The following is a 27797-nucleotide window of genomic DNA, read 5'->3' on the forward strand; positions in this document are numbered from 1 at the left end:
TTGCCACTCACAGATCTGTAATGTTGGATCAAGTCCAGTATATTTGTCTCATTTGTTTAATTTGGTACTCTTTATCTACTGTTCAGACCTGTGTGAAAATCTGATAAAGTTTTAGGTCACATTTATGCAGAAATATAGAAAAGTCTAAAGGGTTCACAAGTTTTCAAGCACCACTGTACATAGTTTCAGATCAGCTGGCTGCACCAGAAAAGTCATCAGAAAGGTGTACGATGCTTAGTTTGCTTTGCTTCATTAGGAACTAGTCAGTCCTACTGAAGGTGAAGACTAAACATGGAGAAGCAGCTTTTAGGTACTATGCTGCTCGTAAATGGAAAAGTTGACCAGAAAACGTTCCAATTTGAGCAACTTTCAGTATAATAGGTGAGAAAAAAGGCTGCTTCTGCTGTTTAATCTGCTCTTCTCTGTTAATCACATGATTTTTCAGTACAGTTGTTGCACATACTGGATATGTAAAGAACACCATCTACCAAAGTAAAAAATTCTGAGACTTTTATTCAGTTTGCGTCACAAACTTTTTTAACAAGAAAACATGAATGCAAATAAAGGTCACACATCAGTCACGCTTTAATTACTCTGAATAAACAAAACAATAATAATAAAGTCCAACAAGAAAGGAAGCCTCACTCGTCTTTTATACAGGAAACACAGTAGCATACAGAGAACTCTGCTTCTAAACTGTGAAATTGATACAAATGTTACTGCTCCCAACAGGGACACGAACATAACACCTCCATCGGCAAAGTAGAGTTTTTTCATGTTTTCATGTTGTGCTTAACAGTCAACAGGTGTCCTTAGCTTATTTTCTCTGTTTCAAGTGTGAATGAGTGGGGTACCAAAATTACTTCTAAGACTTCAGGAGGAGATCTTTTCATGACATTACATACCATGACCATTAGAACACCAGCAGCGAGCTGGCATTTCGTCAGCAAGAAGGTGAACATAAAAAATATTTAAACTTTAGAAAACTGGAAAGACGTTCTATACGTTATATTTATCTGCTTATACACTCAGATTTTAGGAGAGTACCTATATGACAACCAACCTTCTAAATTTCTTGGTTTTCCTCAATTCACAAAAGCTTTTCTAACTGTTGTGGTCCATATTTGAAGCCTATGACATGTCCAAATAACCGTGAACTAACTTGCAAACATTCCATAGAGGAGGGTTGCCCGATACCACAGTTATAACTTTCCAGGCATAACTTTAGGACCGCTGCGCCGACTGGTCGTAAACTACATTTTCACTAAGACTGGTGACTTTTAAGCCTATTTGGAAGCAGCCATAATCTCAAACTGCAGACCTTTTCTAGGCCTTCTTGGCCACCTAAACAAGCTAGTTCTTTGCTTGTAAAGCGCTGCTGTACATTGTGCCAGTTGCTGCTTGAGTTATTGGCACAGCATGCAGCAGCGATTAAAAAGCTAACTTCAATAACTACTAACTTGTGTATCAACAGTACATGATTAGCTGTGCTGCCAAATGTGCAAAAATAGAGACACATTGCTTCGTTCATACTAAGTTTAGAAAGAGCTGTCAGATGTCTGCAAGTACCTTTTACCCCATTTTCTTGTGTGCGTTTGGTAGCCATCTTGTGCTAAAGTTCTCGCCTTGCACATACTACGATTAAAAGCAGATCTTCCAGAGCTTAAGTCCCGTCTCTCACGCAGAGAAATGGGAAGAGCTGTGGTGTTTCAGGGTTGTCATGGTCAAGGTGGAGGGGTTCAAAACCCCCAAAATAAGTAATAGGATGGTCGCGGTTCAAAACGATGCTGTCCTACCAAACCACCTCATGTTAATCTTTTTAACAGGATGTTTATCTATCAGCGTGATACTATAACTTGATCAACAGGCAAGTGTCATTGTTGGAGAAATTATTCCTGGTGTTGCAAGTAGCAGGTATTGGCACGCGAAAGTTTTTACTTAGTAACCTAGGTTGCTTACATATGTTTATACGTGAATTCAAACCACCAAAACCAGTCTCATTTGCACCGGTTGGTTGGTGCGATGGGCGTAAAGTTCTCTCTACAACCGACTTAGCAGTTAAGATCATCCTTATTAAGACCTGTTGGTGCAACTGGCCCCAAAAGCATCTGAATATTAGAGCCAGGTGTGCTGGATCTGAACTCTACAGGGTGGTAGATCACCAGGACCAGGAATGGGCAACCCTACTTTAGAGGAACATGGTACCAGATCTCAGCACAATGTTTTATAACATTCACTGCTTTGGGAGGTATGGTGCTATGGTTGATATGTGCTAAAACCATAGATGACATGGACCTGAAGATACCGAGCCTAAACTTGTAGATTGTAAGGCATAATAATCACACAATCACAATATCATGTAGGCATACAAATCACACAAGAGAAAGCAGGAACCTTCTCTTTTACAGCATTAACAACCGCCATCATTACAAGCTATTTAAGCATCATTAAGGCTAGCCTAAAAAACTGATAATGAAAACATTTATTAAATTGACACACAAATTTCATAGATTTCTGCCTCCTTTTTAATGCATTTGTGTCTCTGTAACGAATTTGAATGCCTGAAGTTCTTCCCGCACTCTGAGCAGTAATACGGCTTCTCCCCAGTGTGAATGCGCTGGTGTTTTTTGAGAGTACTTGTATCTCTAAAACTGTTCCCACATTCTAAGCAGTGATACGGTTTCTCTCCAGTGTGAATGCGCTGGTGTCTCTGGAGATGACCCTGTAGTGTAAAGCTCTTCCCACACTCTGAGCAGTGATACAACTTTTCCACTGTGTGAATGCGCTGATGCAGCTGGAGACTAACCTTCTGATTGAAACTCTTTCCACACTCAGAGCAATGATACGGTTTCTCTCCAGTGTGGATGCGCTGGTGTGCTTTGAGATTACTCTGTTGAGTAAAGCTCTTCCCGCACTCTGAACAGCGATACGGCTTCTCTCCCGTGTGAACGCGCTGGTGTCGCTGGAGACGTGTCTGTTGATAAAAACGCTTTCCACACTCTGAGCAGTGATGTGGTTTCACTCCTGTGTGAATACGCTGGTGTCTGTTGAGATTACTCTGTTGAGTAAAACTTTTCCCGCACTCTGAGCAGTGGTGGTTTCTCTCAATGATTTTATTTGTTTGTGTTTCACTTTGAGATGCACTGTTGCATAGATTATCAGAGGATGTTTGCTGAATACTTGAGCCATTTAATGGTTGGATGGATTCCATTTATTGAATTCAGCAGTGAGGCGTATTCCTCTTGTTGAGATCTCCTGATGCGCTTGTGGAAGCGAACTTAAACCATGTTGGAAGGTAGACGTGTTGAGCAGAAGATGACTTGCACCAGGACATCATTCATTTCTAGAGGAGAAAAAGAAAAATAATATTTAAAACTCAGTGTGAAATGCAACAGCATGACAATATTCAGCCAGTTTTGACCCAAAAAATATTTTGTAATATTAAGCTACTAGCTAAATAAAAAGAAAGATTTGTACCTTTAATAAGAAACAAAACCTTCAAAATCCTTATTCAAGTAACTGCTGACAGGTAGAGTTGTTATTAAAAAAAAAAAAACAATAATAAAAGGCTCAAGTAGGTATATAGCTACCTCACAGTTAGTCTCACTAGGCCAGACGTAAACTCATAAACTGGGGACAACTTGTTAACATTTTCGTGCTGGCACAATGTGCTGCTAACAAGAGTACACCATCACTAGAACTTACCCCTTAGTCCATGCTCTTTTAACGTCCAGAGTACAATCAATAACACAGGAAACAAGCTTGATGTAATATCTAGTAGAAAAAACAGCATAGACTGTGGGCAGCGTCCTGTGACCACTGATGAAGGACTAGAGGATGACCAACACAAACTGTGTAGCAGCAGATGAGCTATCGTCTCTGACTTTACATCTACAAGGTGGACTGACAAGGTAGGAGTGTCTAATAGAGTGGACAGTGAGTGGACACAGTGTTTAAAAACTCCAGCATATATATATATATATATATATATATATACACCTTTACTAAAGAACCTTTGAAGAACCCTCATTTAAGTGTGTAAGTTGGTTGGTTAGTTGTGACATTTCTTTGAAAAGACGCAAAAAGCGAGAATCTCACGTCAGAAGTGACAGATGACAACCCCAGACTTACCTTCAGCACACAGAAAGAAAGACAAGCCTATGGTACCAACTTGGTACAGGCTGCAAATACCTGCTGATACAGGGTGTTAAATCTCCACCAGACAGGAGCATAAAATTACAGATTCCTGGTAAACAAATCTACCAAACGAAAACACAGGCTAAATAGCCAGCATTAGCCTCAACCAGACGAGGATGAAGTCGGCTACTTGTTCGCCAGCTTTTATATTAGAATGTTTCCGTTCCACCTTAAACGGTGCAGCAGTTCCATTCTGGCGCCTCAGGCGTTATAATAATAACTGAGGCACCATTTAAGGTGGGACGGGAAAATTCCAACTTCAGCGGCTGCTCCTCTGCTAGCTGCCCCGTTTTCCTCTTTGACAACAATGTAGATTTTCCAGAGAACCTCCTCACTAATTCTCCAAAGCTGGATGATAAACATATGGAGAAATGATTAAGATCTCCTTACTTTCAGCAGTTCAGCTTGTTTTTCTCTCTCAGATAAACACGGATACGTGGAAGGCTGTTCGCATCTGCTTCTCCTCTTTACCATGGTTGGAGGACCACAGTTAAAGGGTTAGCGCCCCCTCCTGGCCTAAACACTGGAACAACATGATCTCGAAGACGGGCGGAGTCGGGAACGGTATTTTTAATTCTACCCGTATTGCGGCACAAACGCTTCCTGCGCTACGATTGGCTGGGAGCTCACACGAGCAGCCCTCTGATTGGCCAGTCTAGAAGTCGTTCACATCACCGTAGCAACCACAGAACGCAGTGGAACCTGAGCAGAGACTCCACAGCGGTTAGAAACTGACAGAAATCAGGGGCGTATCTAGAACTTACGGATAGTTTTCTGACCCAAAGGGAAGAGAAGATTACTATATCATCAGGTTGCCCAGTTAGCAGGCCACATCCTTGCTTTGTTCTGGCCCAGAATACGGCTTGGTCCCCGGCCCAGATCTGGCCCACACACTGTAAAGTGAGTAGAACTAAAGCATATGGCCCAAATCTGGTCCCAGTCTGGCCCAACTACCTTGTTGGTCCACAATATTCACGCCAGAATTGTCCCACAAATGTAGGCATGAGGCAAAACTGTGTGAAGGTGTCCAGGATGTGGCCCTATTCTGGCCCGCATGCCTGAGATCTACCCGGGTATCAACCCATCGTAGGAGTGCCAGAATCGGCCCAAAACTGTCTGCTATCTGGTTAGAGAGTCACAGATCCAGTTTTGTTTTAATGTTTTAAACCTACCCACGATCTAAAACCCACCTTATTTAACTTACATTAAACAATTCTTCTGTACATTCGTCTTTATTTACAGTCGAAGACCGTTAGCTTTCTGTTCAAACGGACTGTTTCGCTTCGGCGGTTGCTATGGTGACGCGAACGTCCAATCACGGACCGCTAGGTGACACTCCGAGCCAATCGTAGCGCAGGAGACATAAAAACGTCCTTTGTGGTTCCGCTGTGATCCATGGTCGCTATGGTGACGGTTTAACGGATGAACCGCTCACGATAGCAGATGAATAAATGATTTAATGTTTTTTTCAGTGTTTTCCTCTCTGTTTATAACCGCCGCGGAGTCTCCAAGGCTGCGGATTCCACTGCAGTCTGTGGTTGCTACGGTGATGTGAACGGCTTCTCAACTGGCCAATCAGAGGCCTGCGCATGTGACCCACCAGCCAATCGTCGCGCAGGAGGCGTTCTGGAATGACGTGATCGCGGTGTGACGCCCCTGCAGCCCGAGAGGGGGCGCTAACTCTATCAAGATCAGCCGTTAGGCCTCTTCCGCCTTGTTGGGGTGAGAGACAGAGCTTCACTGTTCACAGTAAGACGATGTTCATCTGTTTGTGTTGTTTACAGGGTGTTTTCGTTGTTGGCCCGTGGAGAAGCGTTTGGGAAGCAGTCTGCACTTCTAAAATCGTCAAAAATACTTGTGATCCAAACACAGAAGAAGCCTTCGGCCAAACCTGGCTGAGGCCAATGCTAGCTTAGCCTAGCCTAGCTCTCCCAGTGTTTATGTTTGTTTGCCAAGTTGGCTTAATATAGACACTTGGAAAAAAAATGCTTCTTTAGTGAAGGCAATGGTTTTATTTAGAATCATGAACACTCATAGAACCATCTGCATGCTTAAATGGTTCTTTTCATGGTGAACTCGTTCTTGACATTGATGGAGAGTGTTGAATTTTTTTTTATATAGCACCAACAAAAGGGTTCTGCTGTTGCTACGATGTCAAGCTTGTAACAGAAAAAATAACCCTTTTTGAGCAACACATTCTCCATCAATCTTAAGAACCTCTTTGCATGGTGAAATGGTTCTTCAGGATGGAGAATGTGTTGTATACGGATCTACATAGAACCTTTTTTGAAAATGGCTCCATATAGCACAAAAAGGGTTCTTTTATTGTTACAAGCTTGACATCGTAACAATAGCAGAACTCTTTTTGGTGCTATACAGGACCATTTTCAGCACGCTCTAAATAGAACCGTTGCCTTTACTAAAGAAAGAAATCTTGAAGAACCATAGTGTGTAGGCTAGTCCTTTTTGGGTGTTGTCAGGCTACCCTGTAAAGACTTTTCTGATACTATATGTATGACATGAAAGATCAGTCTGTCGTCTTATCACTAGTCATGAATTAACATGGAACATAATGTAGTATTTGAGAAGGGCGTTTCCAAATACTGTTTTACTGATAACATTTTCATTGTATTGCTTTCAAATGGGTTTCAACTTGAACAAAAATTGCATCACACAGGAACATGTCCAGACAGTGCTTGGGCCAGACAGTTCTGCAGAAAAACTGTCAAGAAATAGTTCTCCGTCTATAATTGCATATCAAGTAGTTACTGGCCAAGTATTTTGATATTTGTCAATTATGTTTAGCTTCCCTCATCTAAATGTTTTATAGGCTAGAATGTAAATAATCGATTCCATGTCAAATTGCGTGTAATAATAATTCTGGTAGTGAAATATAGGTTTAAACTTTTACGAAGGTAAAAGGATACAAAGAAAATATGGTGTTCATTTATCTTTAGTTAAGATTGTATTAATAATTGATTTGTTTGGGAGACTGAGATCCCATTTACACCGGGTCACTTCATGTGTCTTATGTATCAGAACCCTTAATTCAGAAATTTTATCTTACAGCATCTTATCTCAAGTTAGGAAATCTTGAACTACTTGATCGAAGTTGACAATCATCATGTCTGTTCCCTAGCAACTGACCACATGTGCACAGCTGAAACGTAAACAGTTTCAGTTTCCATTTCCCAAACGCTTCAGCCGAGCGTTCAGCTCCGTCTCTTCATTATTCACCACCATCACTGTAATATTTCATCATCAACTTTAACACACAAAGGTAATCAGAGGGGCGGTGGAGATCGAGTCTGCAGCGTCTGAGATCTTTAAAACGCAGAGTTAGAAAAGAAAATCATCTCACAGTGAAAGCAGCGTTTTACAGTAGAAATAAATGGAGCTCATTATGCTGGTAGTGAACTATGCTGCCTGACTCAGCTGCCTAAAAACCATAGAAACGGGCCTTAAACAGAAGTTAGGACCCTGTTGGGGTTCATCCTAAAGTTAGGACAGTATTTAGGAGGTTTAGTCTAGTTAGGATGTTTGCGTAATACTGTTTTCTTATCTGGAGTTAATGATGAGATTATGAAGTTAGGAACTGTTAATCTATAATAGATACTGTCCTAAATTCAGTCCCAACTGAAGTCGTCATGGAGACTAAACATATACGATTTCAGAGTTAGGATGTTTTGTTATACGGCCACCTGGATTATATCTGGATGAGGCCAAGACGCATAAAAATGTGAGTGTAAACGCACAAAAGACACATTAAAAAAAGGACACAAATCCAATCACTTAAACCACTTCAGGAGGTGGACTAAGATGCATTTGAGCCACGTTATAGCAGCGTAAACACATCTGTCTCTCCTAGACACCGAAAGTCCTCCCCATGCAGTGCATCACTGAGCTTGTGATTCATGTCTGCAAGGAAGATAATCATGGAGATCACATGGTTGAGAACCAGATGACACAAAATGCTTAATAGCAATATGGACAGACACCACTTTGCAAAACAAAATGCAGACAAAGTGGCTGAATAGATCAACAGTTGGTAATTGGTTACAACATAATTATCGGATTTGCATAGTTCCTCCTACACAGCAATCGAATTGCAGTCTGACTAACCAGAGCCACATTTGACTACCAAGTGTAAATGCATGTGGCTAAAATCTTATCAGGATACAATCCAGATACTAGACACATGGAGTGACCAAGTGTAAACACAGTTGCAGATTCAAAAGGTTAAGGTCATGTTTTTAAAAGTCTGTTGGATAAAACTTGCTATAGTTTACTCAATGTCTGTTAAACCGTTTTGTAAACCCCGCAAGCTCAGAAACTTCAGCTCTTTTCTTTTGATTACTTTGGTCTCTGACTAAACTGTAGTGCAGAAATCTTGACAGCAGGTACTGAATAAAATTCACAATTTTGATAATTCTTTCAATCTTTCATTTTCTTTTGAATCATAATATTTGTCTTTTTATTTGAACATAAGTAAATCTAATTAAGCATGCTCATTTGGTTGTAAGTTTTGTTTATTGTTTTTTTTTCTCTTCTTCAGAACTGAATGACGTCCTGGTACAAGACGACTTCTGCGTCCTGTGTGTTCCTTTATTTATCCCCACAAACATATTAGGAGCCAACAAGAGGCGTCCACCACAATGATGACATCAGGAGAGATAAAATACGAGAATACGGAGTCCATAAGAAGCTCATGTACCCAGCAAACATCCTCTGATATTTCCCACGCTAACACATCTCACAGACAAACGCAGAAAAATGAAAGCGGCGAAAGAGTTCACCACTGCTCACAGTGCGGGAAGAGTTTTAATCAGATGAGTAATCTCCAGCTGCACCTGCGCATCCATACAGGAGAGAAACCGTATCACTGCTCAGAGTGTGGCAAGAGTTTTAATCAGCACAGTAATCTCAAAGCACACCAGCGCATTCACACAGGAGAGAAGCCGTACTACTGTTCAGAATGTGGGACGAGTTTTACTCTCCTGAGTAACCTCCAGACCCACCAGCGCATCCACACAGGAGAGAAGCCGTATCAGTGCTCAGAGTGCGGGAAGAGTTTTAACCAGAAGATTAGTCTTCAAACACACCAGCGCATTCACACTGGAGAGAAACCGTTTCAGTGCTCAGAGTGTGGGATGAGTTTTAACCAACAGGGTAACCTCCAGCTACACCAGCGCATTCACACCGGAGAGAAGCCGTACTACTGCTCGGAGTGTGGGAAGAGCTTCAGGCATTCGAGTACTTTAAAGAGACACAAATGCATTAAGAGGGAACCAGAAATCTATGATATCTGTGTGTCAGTTTTATAAGCATGACTTTTATGGTCAGATATTTTAGAGTTATTTTACTTTGTTTCACCTTTTAACACATTAAAATGTATCAAATATATCGCTGTTTTCGGAAGAAAACCTTCCAAAATGGTAACTTTACAGGAGAAGGAAAAAACCTACTTTACTTTTAATGTAAGTCAATGGAACCAGACTTTTTTCTAAAGTGATTTTGGGTCATTTCTTTTAGTCCATTCATCATGAAATTTACACACAATATAAAGGCCAACAGGCATTTTCAAATTATGTCAAAAACTGAAAAAACAACCAAAAGTGGAGATACAAGGTTTTTTCAGATAGCAGCGATGTGTAGTAGCTATTGTCATGTGAACTTTTCAAAGATTTTTATGTTTGTCATTATTCAGAATACCATGTGAGAAGACTGTCCAACTGTGTGGACTTTTGCAGTTTTACTTCGCCACTGCTGAGCAAAACTGCAAAGCATTTGTAGTTCTGTAATAAATTTACTAACAAAAGTACCTGGCACAACCATTAAGAAAAAATGTATTCCTTCATTTTGAGAATTTTAGATTGAAATTGATTGTGCATGATGCCAGCCCCAGCACTCCTGGAAATATCCAGGTTTGTGTTTGGAATGGTTCACTTGTTAACTTATTCATTATTCACTACCATAGCTGATTGACTGGAGAATGACTGTTGATTTTGACCAACGCTACAAAAGGCTGACACACTATATAGTGCACTGTTTCTCAAATATGGAGTGATTTTGCATGCAGATTCTGTCAAATTGTCGAACATTTAAATTTTTAAAGTACTGCTTTGTAATTGCGACAAATGGATGTAATGGTATGACTTCAAGAAAACAATGAAAATTAAATTGTATCTGTAAATCATGTTTTAATGTAAATTTTATTTTAAACTTTTGTGAGAAAAACTACCTGTTTTGCTAAGATTGGCAATTCTGTACTTGGTACATTTGGTTGATATCTTGCATTGGTTATTGCTGTGTTTTTGTTATCAGATGTATAAACGTACCAATATTTATTACAGTTTTATTTGGCACACTTTTTTTCTGTTTCTTTTTTTCCCTGTGTTCTGACATTTTCAATTTTTTGTATAATTTCATAAAGCCAATCTATCAACTTCATAGATTTTTAAATGTATTAACCCTATTGTATTTCCTAGATGCTGCTTAATAGCAGAGAGAAAACTGCACGCCCTGAACAGTGGATTCATTCTGATACTACAGCAGAAGCTTCATAGACGAAAAGAAAGCTATTGTTTTTTTCCATTGTTACAGGGTGGATTGGATTTGGATTTATATTATGACATTTTCAAAAAGAAAATAAAAATCATGTGTATTTCATGATTTGTGATTAATTTGAATCTTACTTTTTTGAGTAGATCAAAGAAATGAAGAATATATTGAATAAATTCAGATTAGCGATTAGCGGCATTAGCATATACTAACATGTTTCACGGCCAAAATCCTGTCAGCAACATTACTGAACGACACCACATACACTGTACTTGATAAAATTATGGACAGAAATGGTTTCATGCAAGAGTGGAAATTCTCAAAAAGCAAACAAAAGAGATGTAAAATGTGTCTGTATCATGAAAGTGTTCTGATATGTGGCCATACATGCCTGAAAAACGTGCATATATGTAAGTATCAAATATTTGACATATACACAATATATGGATTGTACATATATGTGTGATATATGAGTGAACATGCACATAATCTATGGATCATACATATACTGTGTGTCTGATGCATTGATTATACATATATCTCTGATACAAACATTAAAAGACTTTTTAAAAGCAAAAAATCTGCTGAAACTGAAATGCACCAGAAGCTCAGTGAGATGAAATGTATATTGCATAAAGCTACTATATTGCATAAAGCTAGTATATATAAATGTTTCATCCATATGTAAATAATGTTTTCTATCATGTTTTTAAAGATATGTGTTACACATGTATGTTTGTAAAAGCTAATATATGGCTGAGATGTATGTCCCATATTTGAAAATAAGGTGGCATCTACACCGATCAGGCATATGACCCCCTCCTTGTTTCTGCGCTCATTGTCCATTTTATCAGCTCCGCTTACTATATAGGTGCACTTTGTAGTTCTACAGTTACAGACTGTAGTCCATCTGTTTCTCTGCATACTTTGTTAGCCCCCTTTTATCCTGTTCTTCAGTGGTCAGGATCCCCATGGACCCTCACAGAGCAGGTACTATTTGGGTGGTGGATCATTCTCAGCACTGCAGTAACACTGATGATCAACATTACATATAGGTTCACTGGTGGTTTTGAATAGTAAATAAAATGTTTATGTTTGTGTTATAGTCATGGCGACCCCTGGTTCCTATCAGAAATCTGAGTCTCTACAATCAACCATTTGTTGATCTGTGGAATTCCCCTTTAATCATCTGAAACATCCAATACAATGCCAATGTCCAGTCTTCTTACAAATATCTCCACATTGACTTGAAACACTTATGTATACACTGATAAAACAAATGGATGCATGTTTCCTTTTTTAAACTACAAAAAGTTACAGGAAAAGTTTCAATAATAATCTTAAAATCTCCAAAAGGTTTTTAACTGACTACCTCAAGCATTCCTGCAGTGCAAAGCCACTGCAGACCAGGAGGTGGCACTCATGCTGTAACTGTGGGCCTTTAACGCCAGTAAAATAGAGAAGAAGATCTGGTCACACAGTGTTGTTGGAGAGAGAAAAACAGAAGGCTGACCTGCTGAAAGTAAGATGTTCTACACTTAAATTTTGTTTTTCATTGATCTTTAGAGAAGTGGTTGGAAAGCAGAATGTTGAAAATATTCATTTTTGGAAAACGTGTGAGCCTACAAAGAAGTACACTCTTAAAAAGCCCTGAAAGATGGTGGACCTTGATCACTCATTCAATCTCCAAATGACAAGGGTTCTGTAGTAAAGACAGTGATTCTATATAGAACCATGAACACCCACAGAACAGTTTGCATGCTTAAATGGTTCTTTGCATGGTAAAATGGTTCATAGGATTGGTGGAGAATATGTTGTATACTGTTCTATAGAGAACTAAACAGGATTCTTCTGTTGTTACAAAGTCTAGCTTGTAACAATAGAAGAACCCTTTTTGGTGCTATATAGAACCATTTTAAAAAAGGTATAATAAAAGGGATAATATTGGCTCTGCCGCCTGTGTTCTTAATTTGTTTGGTAGAAATATTTCCGAGGAACCCAGTAATACATTCTCAAGTGGAGATTTAAAGTGCTGTATTGCTTCTGAGAAAATCAACACTGAGTGTGTTTACATGCACTTAATAATCTGATAACTTAAACGTAACGTAAAACTCAAACTTCATGCCGCAACTTTTTTTAAAACATTGCGCCACTTTACTTGAAAATATGAACATAGTTCATCTAGAACATTAAGAATATTTAGCTTCTTCATTTCGTCGAGAATGTTCAGGGTTGCTTAAAGTGTTTTGCTGTGTCTCGTGGCGATGCTGCTCGCTTATTTCTGGTCCCCCAGTCTATTTCTCGCATGTGCGCAGACTGAGAAATCCGAAAGAAAAAGAGTAAAAAGTAAAGAGTAAAAGTTTACATGCACTGAGAAACATGATTACTGAGCTAAAATCCAGCTCTCGGATTTCTAGATCGGAGTATGGTGTTTACATGACCATTTGAATAATCAGGTAACTGCAGAAATCTGATTATGATTGGATTATTGAGTGCATGTAAACGCACTCATTGAGTTGGCCCAAATGAGTAGTGAGAGCTGTGCAGGATGGCCTGGTGGCTCAATTGGTTCAGTCTACCCTGGAAGAGGGTTGCCCTTGATCACACTTTCACTCTCCAAATGGCATTAGTGTAAGGAGATTATGAGGGTATATGGGGTCCTTTGTGACAAGATGAGCCTTCTTACAGATTTTCTTGGTGTATATGTTTCAGTGGAAGGAGGTCCAGGCCTCACAGTGCATTTGAATACATTGGTTGCATAGTCCTATTGTCAGCGATTTAAAAATGCAGGCATACGTTGGGTCTCACCTACCCAAAATAGTCCATCACCAGTCACTTCTCACTTATCATGAGAAGGTTTAAGTAGAGAAGCTAGAGTCAAGAGAGGGCAAAGGAAGTGAGGGCGACTATGGCATGTGGGTCATGGATAGTTGTTCATGCAGCAGTTAAGGTTTAATGAACAATTCTTTTCAGTAAGACTCTACACAGGTAAACAGGGCTAAGAAATGAAATGAAAATCAAATACATTTGCTCTTAGTAGAACCAGCATGTTAACATTTCTGTTCTTCCTTTCGAGCTATCCTTTTGGCTTAAGAGATTTTAATAAATGCAGTGAGATGCTGAAGTACACAAATTGTTGCCAAGTGGATTCTAATACAGTTTTTTGAGCGCTGATAAAATCTGTACCCTCTCAGTCGTTGTACATTTTTAACAAATACTTATCTCGAGCAGTTGGTATGATAGAAAATTAAGTCTCTCTATTCCTGCCTGAACAGAGAAATGAACCTTGCTATTGTCCTGCAGAGCGACAATGTTATTCACTGTGCGTAACTGACAGCGTCTTCAAGAAACTCAATTGCACACCTAAAATGCACATAATGAGCCACATTAAGATCATGGTGTAATCTAATTTTGTCTTTTCAAAAGCAAAACAAAAAAGAAATTCTACAGTGTATCATAATATAAATACACAATATATCACCCTGCCCTACCAGGACTTATGCTACAACAGAAACCAGTTGTGTAAAATAAAGTTTCTGCTAACTATTACACAGAAATCAAAAGTCGGTACTGTTGATAAACATCGATTTTATTTTGAAGCTGTTCACCAAGACTGATTTAAGGATATAAAATCTTGAGAATTGAATCAAATTTTATCATTTATTTCCTTTCTTTTATGTTTTCAGTTTTTTCCTCTTTTCCAGAAATGAGAGGTGTCCTGGTACAAGAAGATCTCTGCTGTATGTGTCTTCCTTCACGCCCGGTTTAAGCTTACCTGGACAAACATGAGACACTAACAAAAATTAAAGACAACTCTGCTGAAATCAGGAGATATGAGTTTGTTATGAGACTATGGCATCCCGAAGACGCTCAAGTTCTCAGCAAACATCCTCTGGTACTCACCTGTCTCACAGACCGACACAGAAAAATAAAAGCAATGAGAGAATCCACCACTGCTCTGAGTGTGGAAGGAGTTTTAAACTACAGAGACATCTCCAGCGACACCAGCGCATTCACACAGGAGAGAAGCCGCACCGCTGCTCAGAATGTGGGACGAGTTTTAGAGAAAAATGCACTCTGAAAAAACACCAGCGCATTCACACAGGAGAGAAACCGTATCACTGCTCTGAGTGCGGGAAGAACTTTACTAGACAGTGTAATCTACAAACACACCAGCGCATTCACACAGGAGAGAAGCCATACCGCTGCTCAGAGTGTGGGAAGAGGTTTAATCGACATGGTCATCTCCAAAAACATCGGCGGATTCACACGGGCGAGAAACCATATCACTGCTCAGAGTGTGGGAGGAGCTTCACTGAACAGAGCAATCTCCAAAAACATCAGCGAATTCACACAGGAGAGAAGCCATACTACTGCTCAGAGTGTGAGAAGAGCTTCAGGCATTCGAGTACTTTACAGAGACACAAATGCGTTAAGAAGGAGGCACAAACTTATGACACATGTCAATTTAATAAATATGGTTTTTGTTCAGTTTATTTAGGTTAAAATGAATTATGTTATTTGTGTTTTTCATATTTCTGTTTTAATAACAACAGCAGTTGTTAATGGGTCATTCTACAGAAACGTCAATTTTTCTATCTCTCAATAGGAGTCACTGATGTTACTGATCCTTATTGGTGTTACACATAATAAAGGTAACACCAGAGACATTTTTAATGAACAATGCATTTTACAAAATGGCTGCTACAGAGCATCAAACCACATGTTGTGAATCATGGAATATCCACTAAAATATGTAATTTAATCCATTTGGATTCTATTTTTTCACAATTACCTCAGAATAAAGTCGGTCACACCAGTGACGTCAACTAAAAGCTTCATAAGAAATCAGGAGCTCAACAAGAAAATTTCTGAAAAGTGAAAAGACACAGTGGGCTTACCTTATGTCATTTAAATCATATATCTCATAGTCGTGTATAGATTATTGCAGTTAAAATAGCAGAAAAAATGTTTGTTTTTTTTTACTGCAAAATATGGCTTCACCCTTTACACATGACTGTGGGGACGAGCTCTTCTGTGGTGCTTGGAATTCTAGACAATTGATTTAAAAAACAATATTGCTAAATTGATGATTGATGAAGGTTTAATTGTTAAAATAACATTATTTTATTTTAAAATGCAAATAAATTATAACCCTAACATGTTTTTCAAGTGTAATATATGTGTAAACGCTAGGGACACAAAAATGGACATTTCTGTAGAATGACCCTAATACTGTCAGAAAAACATTCTAACTTCATCTTGTGTAGTTTGTGTGTCTTTACTGTTGTGATTATGTATATATGATTGTTATCATTATGTCTTATTGGCTGCAAGTGGTCATGGGCTATGCGACAGGTACTGTGGTAACAGCACCCAGAACCACCTGTTTAAAAAAACGTCATTTGTTGATTTATGTCATGTCCACCATAGCAAGACACTCATGTTTCTACACATGAACATGGCTGAACTGTTTAAACATGTTAAGTGATGTGATGACCTACATGAATAGCATTTTTTGTTATATGTAACGTTAATGAGATGAGCATGGCTGTTAAGCTGCACTGGTTGAACATACACAGTGCTTGAGGCAGATATCATGCCTATGCAAAAAAGTTATTTTTTAAAATAGGTTTATTACATTTTTGTGGCCAAAACAAAGATGACAAACTACAACTTGCACTGGACTGTGATATTATGCTCTTTTATTTGGCAAAGTTTAAACCTCAACAATCCTGCTTCAGAGTTAGGGACTATCTGAAATTCACTAAAAAAGTGTTGATATTATAATTATCACTATTATTATCTCTGTAATTAGGAGGATTCTGTTACCAGCAACTGCATGGCACAGGCAATTTTGATCCTATCCTTGCAAAAACAAGAGACAATGTCCAATAAACATACATATATATATATATAAATAAAATTTATTTACACACACACATATAAATAATGAACTTATATAATACGTCTGAAATAGTATTTTAAATTAATTATAAGGTGGAATTACTATCCAGGTGACCTTTGCGTGACCGTAGCAACCACAGAATACAGTGGAATTGTGCTACGAATAAAAATTTGAAACAATAATACAATTAAATTAAAACAATAATAATAAATGAAAAACAAATATATACAGAAGACAAAATAATATCAATTATATATTTGTATTCCTTATATATTGTTATTTATTAATCATTCTATAATATTTCCAAAAATTAAAAGACTAATAATCCTAATATGATAACTATAGTCATTAAATGATGCCTGCCCCTCTTAGGCGATTTAAAATAAATGATGTTTGTAGCTGAACAGTGAGCTAACTGCTAACCTGAGGAGAGAGAAACTGAGGAAAAAGAGAACGAGTGTAAAAATACAGTGAGCTAACCGCTAACCTGAGGAAGAAGAGAACGAGCTTAAAATAAACAGTGAGCTAAGCGCTAACCTGAGGAGAGAGAAGCTGAGGGGGAAAAGAGCGTGTTTTAAAACACAGCGAGCTAACTGCTAACCTGAGGAGAGACAAGCGGAGGGGAAAAGAGAACGAGTTTAAAATACACAGTAAGCTAACCGCTATCCTGAGGAGAGAGAAGCTGAGGAAAAAGAGAACGAGTGTAAAAATACAGTGAGCTAACCGCTAACCTGAGGAGAGAGAAACTGAGGAAAAAGAGAACGAGTGTAAAAATACATCGAGCTAACCGCTAACCTGAGGAGATGGAAACTGAGGAAAAAGAGAACGAGCTTAAAATAAACAGTAAGCTAACCGCTAACCTGAGGAGAGCTGAGGGAAAAAGAGAACGAGCGTAAAAATACAGCGAGCTAACCTGAGGAGAGAGAAGCTGAGGTAACGAGCGAGTGTAAAAACGCAGCAAGCTAGCCGCTAACAAAACACACCGAGCTAACCGCTAAGCTGAGGGGAAAAAGAGCGAGTTTAAAAACACAGCGAGCTAACCGCTAACCTGAGGAGACAGAAGCTGAGGGGAAAAGAGAGGGGGGTTAAAACCACTAAATATCTCACTAATGAGCTGAATTAAAGTATTATTATAAATAACTGTCGTCTGTGTGACGATTTAAATGAGAAACACCTGGAAAACACAAGGAAAACTGTGTGGTGAGTTTTTATTTATTTTGTAGCTAGCTTCGTTAGCTTTTGCTAGCTAAATTGTCCAACTGATAAGTAAAGGATTTAACTTGTTCTTTAACTGAAAGAGACAAACGTAGTTTGTAGTGATAAAAAACATGACTTTATATTTTGTATTGTACTGGCTAAAGTTAGTTTCCTATTCATCACTTAACATTACACATGTACATTTTCCATTCCACCTTAAATGGTGCAGCAGCTAACTACATTGTGTAACTACAGTGCCTGGTTGCATAAAACCCCTTAAGTTGAAGTATTGCTTAAGGTTATTGCTTAAGGTTAAAATCGTCACAATGCTAAACATTTTAACTTAACTTTTGAAATTTCTTTAAGTATTCTGTCAAAAAACGCAGGCAGCAGATTGTTCTGGGCCAATTCTGCCTTACATCTGCAGGTGTTGGTTGACTTCTGCATAGATATTAGGTATGTGGGCCAGAATTGAGCCAGATGCTGGACAGCTGTGTAAGGTTTTGAGTCATATTTATGTCGAAGGGCCAATTCAATGGCTTGAATGTTGTGGTCCAAAAGTGGGGATGAAGGAGGAGGACCACATGTTTATGCTGTGGCATATCGGTGCTCGGTTGATTTGCGCCTCAGTACTTTTGGCCCAAGTCTGGCATGTCACAAGTTACCCATTACTGATGTGACAGAAACAACCAACGCTCGTCGTTTAAGGATTAAAACCCCGAATTTTCTCACCCAAGTTCATTATTTTCAAATGAACAAGCCAGCAGCCAGGTTTGAAGAGAAGACAAATGGAAGAGGGCATTAAGAAGGTAAATAATATATTTTAAAAAGCACACTTACTTTAACGTTAACATGATTTGTGATGTGAAGTTTAGTTTAGTGAGCTTAACTATTTCAAATTATAAGGTTCCAGTACGGAAAACTAAAGTTATAACTATAGCTAACAATGCCATTACGGCATAACACATGAAAAGCACAGGCTTGATAGGTTAAAAGTGAAATGGTTGTTAGTTCAAGGTTTGGTTACGTTACCCTTAATTTGCTAATTCGTTTTCAACAATGTTAAGTTATTCCTTTTAAATGTTCAGAGTAGTTAGCCAATGTTATCTCGCGGTTAGTGCGTTAGCTCAGAGCTAACGCACTAGCTCCAAGCTAAAGTGCTAACGGTAGCTAACTACTCTGAGCATTTAAATGGAATAGCCTGTGCTTTTCAAGTATTTAACCATCATGATACAGCGCATTTAGCAGCAATGTTACAGCGCGCAGTTAGCACATTAGCTTGCTAGCGCGTTGTCTTGTGACAGCAGTGTAAAGCGGGTGCTGTGGTTGTTAAACTGAGGCAATATTTCTTGGTTCATATGAGGGTCCACTATCAGGAGTGCTTTACATTATTTAGACTTTTAAGTAGTTGCATTTTGATTATGGGTTTATTAATGTTTGTTAGAACAAAAACATTCTTGTTCTTGTACTCCTACAGATGTTGCAGTTGTGGAGTTCTTGCCTCATTATTCAGTTTCTAGAGTAAAACTCATCCATCGCAGACAAGCTGTTATTGGAGTTCTGTGACTGCTTACAGAGGAACAACTTCCAAAGTGACAGAGCTCTTTCGGTCTACAGAGGGATCTGATGGAAATGCTGATTGTGGTGTTATTCCAGATTGTCAGGTAAAGGGGTTTGTTGTACAGTTTGACACAAAAACTGAAACTGGAAATCAGTTAAAGAAATAAATTATAGCTGAATATATTTCCTCTTTCCTCAGACATCAGGAGGTGGACAAGTTTTGATTAATGTTTTGTTATTATTATTGTCACTGAATAATTGTCACTATCCAGTATTTCGGTTAGATCTTTGAAAAACAAATTACTTCAAACTATTTGAAAAGAAGTTACTACAAATTTGAAGCCCTTGCTTCTAATTTTTTGGTAAAAAAACTGCTTGTTTTAACTTGTGTAGTTACTAGGTGTTGTAGGAGATTCATCTACAGTAGACCAAAACATTATTGTTTTGTGTATTTGCTTTCGTGCAATTTTTCTAATTTTAAAATGTTAATAATTGTGGTGCACCATAAACAGTCTGATCACTAGACTACTCTGAATGTTTTCGCTTTTTGTTTTGTTCAAGGGATTCTGCACTGGTGAAAATCCATGTATGCAAAGCAAAGCTATACGATCATAATATACATACATAAGCTCATGATGGAAACAGTTAAAAGTGTCTGTATAGCTTATGTCTTACTCACACCATAGGTGGGTTTACAAACTGAGTCGGTTTACAAGCTGAAGTGGGATCCAATGCACATCCCAGCAAGGGCCCATGTTTAACATAATATAGGAAAAACCATATATTTTAAATCATTAGCAAAACAGCAGTTTATCCAGTTTTGTATTTGTTGACTGTGAAAAAAATACTTTAGTACTCATAGTAATTATCGCATACAGAATCAGAAAATGTAGCTGTTTATCAAGTAAAATTGCCAAACAGTGTATCACAGTTGGCTTGATCTCATGTATGCACGTAGACCGATTAGGCATAACATTATGACCACTTCTTTGTTTCTACGCTCATTGTCTATTTTATCAGCTCCACTTACTATATAGGTGCACTTTGTAGTTCTACAAATACAGACTGTAGTCCATCTGTTTCTCTGCATACTTTGTTAGCCCCCTTTTACCCTGTTCTTCAGTGGTCAGGACCCCCATGGACCCTCACAGAGCAGGTACTATTTGGGTGGTGGATCATTCTCAGCACTGCAGTAACACTGACGTAGTGGAGGTGTGTTAGTGTGTGTTGTGCTGGTGCGAGTGGATCAGACACAGCGTTAGCTACAATAAAGACTAGACTCAGCTCGTTATTTTAGCCACACTGTTTAGTCTGCCTCCTTGGTTTTTGGAGAGTGAAGTAAACTGTTCATGCCTGTCCCTTTTTCCCCTACAACAAAGTGATCCTACTTTTACAGCGTTGCCTCAAGATGGCTGATGAGACCACAGGGTCACTGTGCCTTGTGAAGTGTAGATGAGTGCTGTACAAGAATTCTTGGTCTTACGCTTTTCACAAAAGCTAGTTTTGCTCTTCTAGGGTATATTTAACCCATAACCTGTGTCCTGATATCCAGGAGGTATCTTAAAAGTATTCCCCACGGTCAATCCTGACTTGATACTGATTTGATTAGCCTGAATTACATCACATTTACCACCAACACTTTGACCACCTCTGTAACATGCTTTAATTTGAACTCATAAAGAGCTAAAGATACAGCAGTAAAAATGAAAACCTTAAAAATTAGGGTTGTTAACAGTTATGTATGTGTACAAATCAGGATGTTTTATCTTACAATATTAATTGGCTTCATTAGAGGTTAGAACATAAATATGAAAAATTAAATGTAACATTATACATGTTCATTTAAAAAAACACACTAAAAACTATGTTTATTAAACTGACACACAAGTGTCAGGTTTCTGCCTCCTTCTTAATGCATTTGTGTCTCCGTAAACTTGTCAAATGCTTGAAACTCTTCTCGCAGTCAGAACAGTAACACACTGTCTCTCCTGTGTGAACACGCTGGTGTTTTTGGAGATAATTCTGTAGAGTGAAACTCTTCCCACACTGTGAACAGTTAAACGGTTTCTGTCCTGTGTGAATGCGTTGATGTTTTCGGAGATAATTCTGTAGAGTGAAACTCTTCCCACACTCTGAACAGTTATATGGTTTCTCTCCTGTGTGAATGCGCTGGTGGGTTTGGAGATTACTCTGTAGAGTAAAACTCTTCCCACATTCTGAGCAGTGATATGGTTTCTCTCCTGTGTGAATGCGCTGGTGCTTTTGTAGATTAATCTTCTGATTAAAACTCTTCCCACACTCTGAGCACTGAAACGGTTTCTCTCCTGTGTGAATGCGCTGGTGCTTTTGTAGATTAATCTTCTGATTAAAACTCTTCCCGCATTCTGAGCACTGATACGGTTTCTCTCCTGTGTGAACGCGCTGGTGTTTTTGGAGAGTACTGTGTAGAGTATAACTTTTCCCACATTTAGAGCAGTAATACGGTTTCTCTCCTGTGTGAATGCGCTGGTGGTTTTGGAGATGGCTCTGTTGAGTAAAACTCTTCCCGCATTCTGAACAGTGATATGGTTTTTCTCCTGTGTGAACGTGCTGGTGTAGTTGGAGAAGCTTCTTGGCAGTAAAAGTTTTCCCACACTCTAAACAGAGATACGGCTTCTCTCCTGTGTGAACGCGCTGGTGGGTTTGGAAATGACTCCGCTGAGTGAAACTCTTCCTGCACTCTGAGCACTGATATGGCTTCTTTCCTGTGTGAATGTACTGGTGTAGTTGGAGAAGCCTCTTGACAGGAAAACGTTTCCCACACTCTGAACAGTGATACGGTTTCTCTCCCGTGTGAACGCGCTGGTGCGTTTGGAGATGACCCTGTTGAGTAAAACGTTTCCCACACTCTGAGCAGCGATAAGGCTTCTCTCCTGTGTGAATGCGCTGGTGTTGCTGGAGATTACACAGCTGATTAAAACTCTTTCCACACTCTGAGCAGATATGAGTTCTCACATTGTTTTTAGTTTTCTTTGTCTGTTTGTGAGATATGTTGGTGTGGAGAGTACTGGAGGATGTTCGCTGAGCACTGGAGCTTCTTTTGGATGCCATACTCTCCTGGTTTCAACAGTATGGTGTATTTCCTTTTGGTGGCTCCTCCTTAGATGTTTGTGAAGGTAAAGTTAAACACGTAGAGGAGAAGATCTACATTGGTAGGTCATTTATTTCTGAAGGAGTAAAAAAAGAAAACAATATTCAAAACAATGTTAAACATAGTGATCTCTTGGGCTATGATAGAAAAAAACATGATTAAAGAGAAAATGAAGAAAAGAGTAACTCAACAGTGTTCACTTCATGTGAGTATGAATCTATTTCTAGATCTAAGTCAAAAAACATATAGGTTTGTTCCATATAGGTTTAGTCAGTAATGGCAACCCTACTAGAAAAACCATCTCAGACCAGCATGGCTAGTCACCAGCAAAAACAACATGTGTTTTGTATGCTGGTCAACCATCGTGACCAGCTAAAGCAGAACCTGACCCAGACCAGTTTAGATCAGCATGAAATGCATTCTGGTCGTTGCTGGCTTTTTCAGTAGTTAAATTTATGGCCTAAATGTTTTTTATATGCAGTTAATGCAAAAAGAAAGAAAAAATCCTGCTTGTTATGAATCGTTTTCAATCCATATTAGCAAAACATTTTTACTGCATTAACCCTTACTTCTCTGCTAGTTCACACTCTTCCCTATTTTCCCTAAATGTACTGTTTGCAGCGTCTTCTCAGCTTCTTCTTTAACGAAAAAAACAATAACAACAAAGTAAAGAACGTTTCCTTACCTTCAGTAATGCAGCTTGTTTATTTCCAGCGATGCAGGACCTGGAGGGGTGGAAACGCTGCAGATCTTCTTCCTTTTGGTTAGACAATCACAGTTTACTAATCAGCGCCACCTCCTGGACTGCAGGGGCTTCGCACTACACCCACGTTATCACGGAGCATGGCAGAGAAGAGGCGTTATTTTTAATCCCACCTGTATTCGGACAAACTACGCTCTTACAAAAGGTGGTTCTTCAAGGGTTTTCCAATAAAGACAATGGTTCTGTATTGAACCATTTCTAGGATAATATAGAACACAGAACAATCAACACTCAAAGAATCATTTGAATGCTTAATTGGTTCTTTGCATGGTGAAATCGTTCTTCAGATGGAGAATGTGTTGTATGTGGTTCTATACAGCAGCACTTCTGTTGTTATAATGTCAAACTTATAATAACATCCATCTTTTTTTAAAGTGTACATCTGTACTTGCAGGGTCTCGGTCCTTCAAGCAAATTTGGGACTTAATTAAAATCTCTTCCAACAAAGTGTTAACCAAGTCAAATACTGACACCCCTTGGATGGTTAGTTTCATGACTGAACAAGATCTTATTACCCCACTTAGGGCACTGTAATTGTTGGTTGTCATTACCGATGGACTTTACTTAAACGGGTAAACATCTCTTTCTACGTTTTGCAAAACAAAAAAAAATATTTTGTTAAATTGAGAATCCCTGAGCATTAAGTGAGTAACATGAAAAATTAGATAAGAACTTCAAGAGTGTGTAACATTCTGTAAATAATCAGAAAGTTTAAACATAAACATGCACAACACAGCTGTCCTGGAAATATCCTCCATTTAATAAACCTGAAAAGTTCTATTGAAGAAATGTAGAGGAGTGGGAACAAGATGTTCCCATCTAAGACTGGAGGAGGACATTGCGTTCCATGGCCACCAGAACAGCAGGGGTGAGCTGGCATTTGGACCGTAAAGACAGATTACAATCTGAAACAGATTGCAACTTTCTGATTTTCTAATCTTGATATTACAAAAAAAGTCTTGGGTTGCGTTCAAAAAAGCATATTGTGTTTTGTATATTGCACACATGCTACTCTCCAGTATGAGTATCTCACTACAGGGCAAGGGCGAGACAAGATTGCCATCATCAAAGACTAAGACTGTCAGGCCAGTCTCAACACACCTTCCCCATTTTCCTTAGCCCTCCAGTCAGTGCTTAGCAACCACTGTTAACCATTTTCAGCTCTTTACTAGCATGTGTGGATGTATTTTGGTCCAGATATGTGCCTGAGTGACTTTTAAAAGATACTCCGTACCGCTATAGTGTGGAGGGTTTTGTTTTCTACCAGTTTCCAAACAGTGTCAGCTCTGGATTAGTCTGTGTGGTCATTTCTTTTTTTATTACGCTCATAGTTGGTCAAATGAGCTAGTTTGAATGAATAATAAGAAGCTTGACTTCACACCAGCAGAGAAATTTGGCTTCAGTCTTGCACTAAATGCAGTAGCAGGGCAAGTTATTTTCTTTCATGTCATTTACGTATCCACACTAGGCTGACACAAGGGCTACTAAATTGATTATAGATTAGTTACATCAGTAGTAACGTCCTACTGAAATTACCATGTTGCATTTTTGCATGCAGTGTATTACAGAGATAGAGAATTCTAGCTGCATACTGTCTGCATAAGTCTTGACCAGAGCAGAATGTCATCCAAGTATCTTTGACGTACTGGGGAAATTTGGAAAAATCCTGTGTGGTCACATACTGCATACTGCATAACACTTCACAGCACATTCAGTATGTGAGCAGTATGCAGTAGGCTATTTTGAACACAGGCTTGGTTTTTCACATTGGACCAAAGCTTGCCTGACTCTTCTAGGCTGTATTTGGTCTAAAATATGTAAAGAACTTGAAAGTTACAGTCATTCCTGACTTAATGCCAGATTACAACAGCCTGAATAACATCACATTTTCATTTTGGCCATTTTATTACATGACTAATCATAAATCATAAGGAATTAAAGATAAATAACTAAAACTTGTAGTCATTGAGACACATTAACAATTGAACAGGTGTACAGATCACACAAGTAAAGGCCTCAGCATACTTCTTGCGGAGACGACGTTCGCCTGGCTTCATCCTTCATGGAGCATCCGCGACAGGCAACACGAAACCGCAGAAAGTATGCGAGATCATAAGCTCGCGAAGGTGTTTTCGGCCCTGGAGAATTTGGTTTCACAAGAAGTATGCTGAGGCCTTAAGTCTTTTGTGTTAAAATATTAACTCTCTTGATTAGAAGTTAGCAAAAACAGGCAGTATCATAAATATTAACCTATAAAACTGATACTGAAAACTATACTTTTTAAACTGACACACAAATGTTATAGATTTCTGCCTCCTTCTTAATGCATCTGTGTCTCCGTAAACTACTCAAATGCTTGAAACTCTTCCCACAGTCAGAACAGTAACACAATGTATCTCTGTGATTGCGCTGGTGTTTTCGGAGATAATTCCGTAGAGTAAAGCTTTTCCCACATTCTGAGCAGTAAAACGGTTTCTCTCCTGTGTGAATGCGCTGGTGTGACAGGAGATTACCCTGTAGAGTAAAACTCTTCCCACACTCTGAGCAGCGATATGGCTTCTCTCCTGTATGAATGCGCTGGTGGGTTTGTAGATTACTTTTCTGATTAAAAGTTCTCCCACACTCTGAGCACTGATACGGTTTCTCTCCTGTGTGAATGCGCTGGTGGGTTTGTAGATTAATTTTCTGATTAAAACTCTTCCCACAAATTGAGCACTGATACGGTTTCTCTCCTGTGTGAACGCGCTGGTGTTTTTGGAGAGTACTGTGTAGAGTATAACTTTTCCCACATTCCGAGCAGTAATAAGGTTTGATTCCTGTGTGAACGCGCTGGTGTGTTTGCAGATGACTCTGTTGAGTAAAACTCTTTCCACACTCTGAGCACTGATACGGTTTCTCTCCTGTGTGAATGTGCTGGTGTAGTTGGAGAAGCCTCTTCACAGTAAAACTTTTTCCACACTCTGAGCAGAGAAATGGCTTCTCTCCTGTGTGAACGCGCTGGTGTGTTTGGAGACTACTCTTTTGAATAAAATTCTTTCCACAGTCTGAGCAGTGATGAGGCTTCTCTCCAGTGTGAATGCGCTCGTGGTGTTGGAGAGTACGCAGCTGATTAAAACTCTTTCCACACTCCAAGCAGATGTGAATTCTCTCATTGTCTTTAGTTTTCTTTGTTCGTTTGTGAGTTCTCTTAGTGTGGAGAGTACTTATGGACATTTGCCGAGTACTAGAGCCTCTTTTGGATGCCATACTCTCATATATACTGTCCTGATTTCAGCAGTATGGTGTATTCATTTTGGTGGCTCCTCCTGGGGTGTATGCTGAGGTAAATTTAAACAGTGTGTGAAGATGAACACACAGAGGAGAAGATCCACACCAGGAGGTTGTTCATTTCTGAAGGAAAAAAAATAATAATATTCAAAACTTAATGTAAAACACAATGCAGTGTGCGAAATACCCCCTGGTATTCTGGGGGGGGGGTCCTAAATTGGCTGGCTGCTAACTCACTTGCGGTGCTGACGCATGGTTCAATTGCAACAAAATGTGTGGCTCAACAATTCTTCTTCTAGAAATCCTCTTTTCTAGTTTGATTATGCGCTTTTCCAGACATTAATTGAGATCTTACATATCTCTTTTGTCTTCTATAGCAGTTGTTTCCACCAGTCTCTTGGGAAACTGGGCAAGTTTTCAGATTTACAAATAGGCAAAAAAAGATTGTTGTGGTGGTTTCCTGGGCATAGTTACAGTTACTAGGCTATGAAGCACCAACTAGGTGAACCAATTTGCTATAGCACCACCATGAGGCAGACCTTTGCTGCATCTCTAATTACTTAAAAATGCCAAAGACAGAAGGTCACTGATTGTGGGTGAAACAACTAAACAATGACCTTTCCCTAAATTTGTATTTGAGCGTCTGTTTTCCCTAACAGACAGCATAATATAATAATAATTTGATTTCCAGATATCTTTCACTAGTCAAATGATTCTGAGACATTCAGGGGGTTTAAGCGGTTAACTGGGAGGGTCCCACACCTGTATTTTGCACCTTGATACAATGTTCAGTTGATCTATGAAAAAAAATGGTTTAAAAGAAAATGAAAAAAATTAACTCAGCAGTGATCCATATAGAACTATTTTCAAAAAGGTTCTATATCCATATCAAACTATATCCAACATTCTCCATCAATCTGAAGAACCATTTTACCATGCAAAGAACCCTTTAAGCATGAAATGGTTCTACATAGAACTCATGGTTCTAAATAGAACCACTGCCTTTACTAAATAACCCTTGAAGAACCATTTTTAAAGAGTGTATTTTTCCAAAATGCACAGTGTACATTTTGCAGACATCTTCTCAGCCTTTTCACTAATGAAAAAGGAAGTTACGAATGTAAAGAACATCTTACCTGCAGTAATGCAGCTCCTGTTCCTCTTTAACAGTGCGAAGCCTGGAAGAGTCAACACGCTGATCAGATCTTCTTCTT

General features: G+C 38.9%; 1 protein-coding gene across 2 annotated transcripts; it reads right to left on the reverse strand.

Annotated features, from left to right (window-relative positions):
• Positions 1-493: 493 nt before the first annotated feature.
• LOC118826332 (gastrula zinc finger protein XlCGF26.1-like) lies at positions 494-27797 on the reverse strand. 2 transcript variants are annotated; one of them, XM_036597277.1, is made up of 4 exons: positions 27720-27797; positions 25706-26706; positions 21404-22412; positions 494-3103 (listed from the first exon to the last, which is right to left on the reverse strand). In XM_036597277.1, exons 2-4 carry the CDS (start codon positions 26560-26562, stop codon positions 2486-2488), a joined length of 2484 nt encoding a protein of 827 aa, XP_036453170.1. In that variant the 5' UTR covers positions 26563-26706; positions 27720-27797; the 3' UTR covers positions 494-2485. The 2 variants fall into 2 exon arrangements, with proteins under 2 accessions (XP_036453170.1, XP_036453169.1); XM_036597276.1 differs by lacking the exons at positions 494-3103; positions 25706-26706; positions 27720-27797 and adding an exon at positions 23239-23360 and having other exon boundaries at positions 20781-22629.

The sequence above is a fragment of the Colossoma macropomum genome, unplaced genomic scaffold, assembly GCF_904425465.1.
Source record: "Colossoma macropomum unplaced genomic scaffold, Colossoma_macropomum, whole genome shotgun sequence".
NCBI classification, from domain to species: domain Eukaryota; kingdom Metazoa; phylum Chordata; class Actinopteri; order Characiformes; family Serrasalmidae; genus Colossoma; species Colossoma macropomum.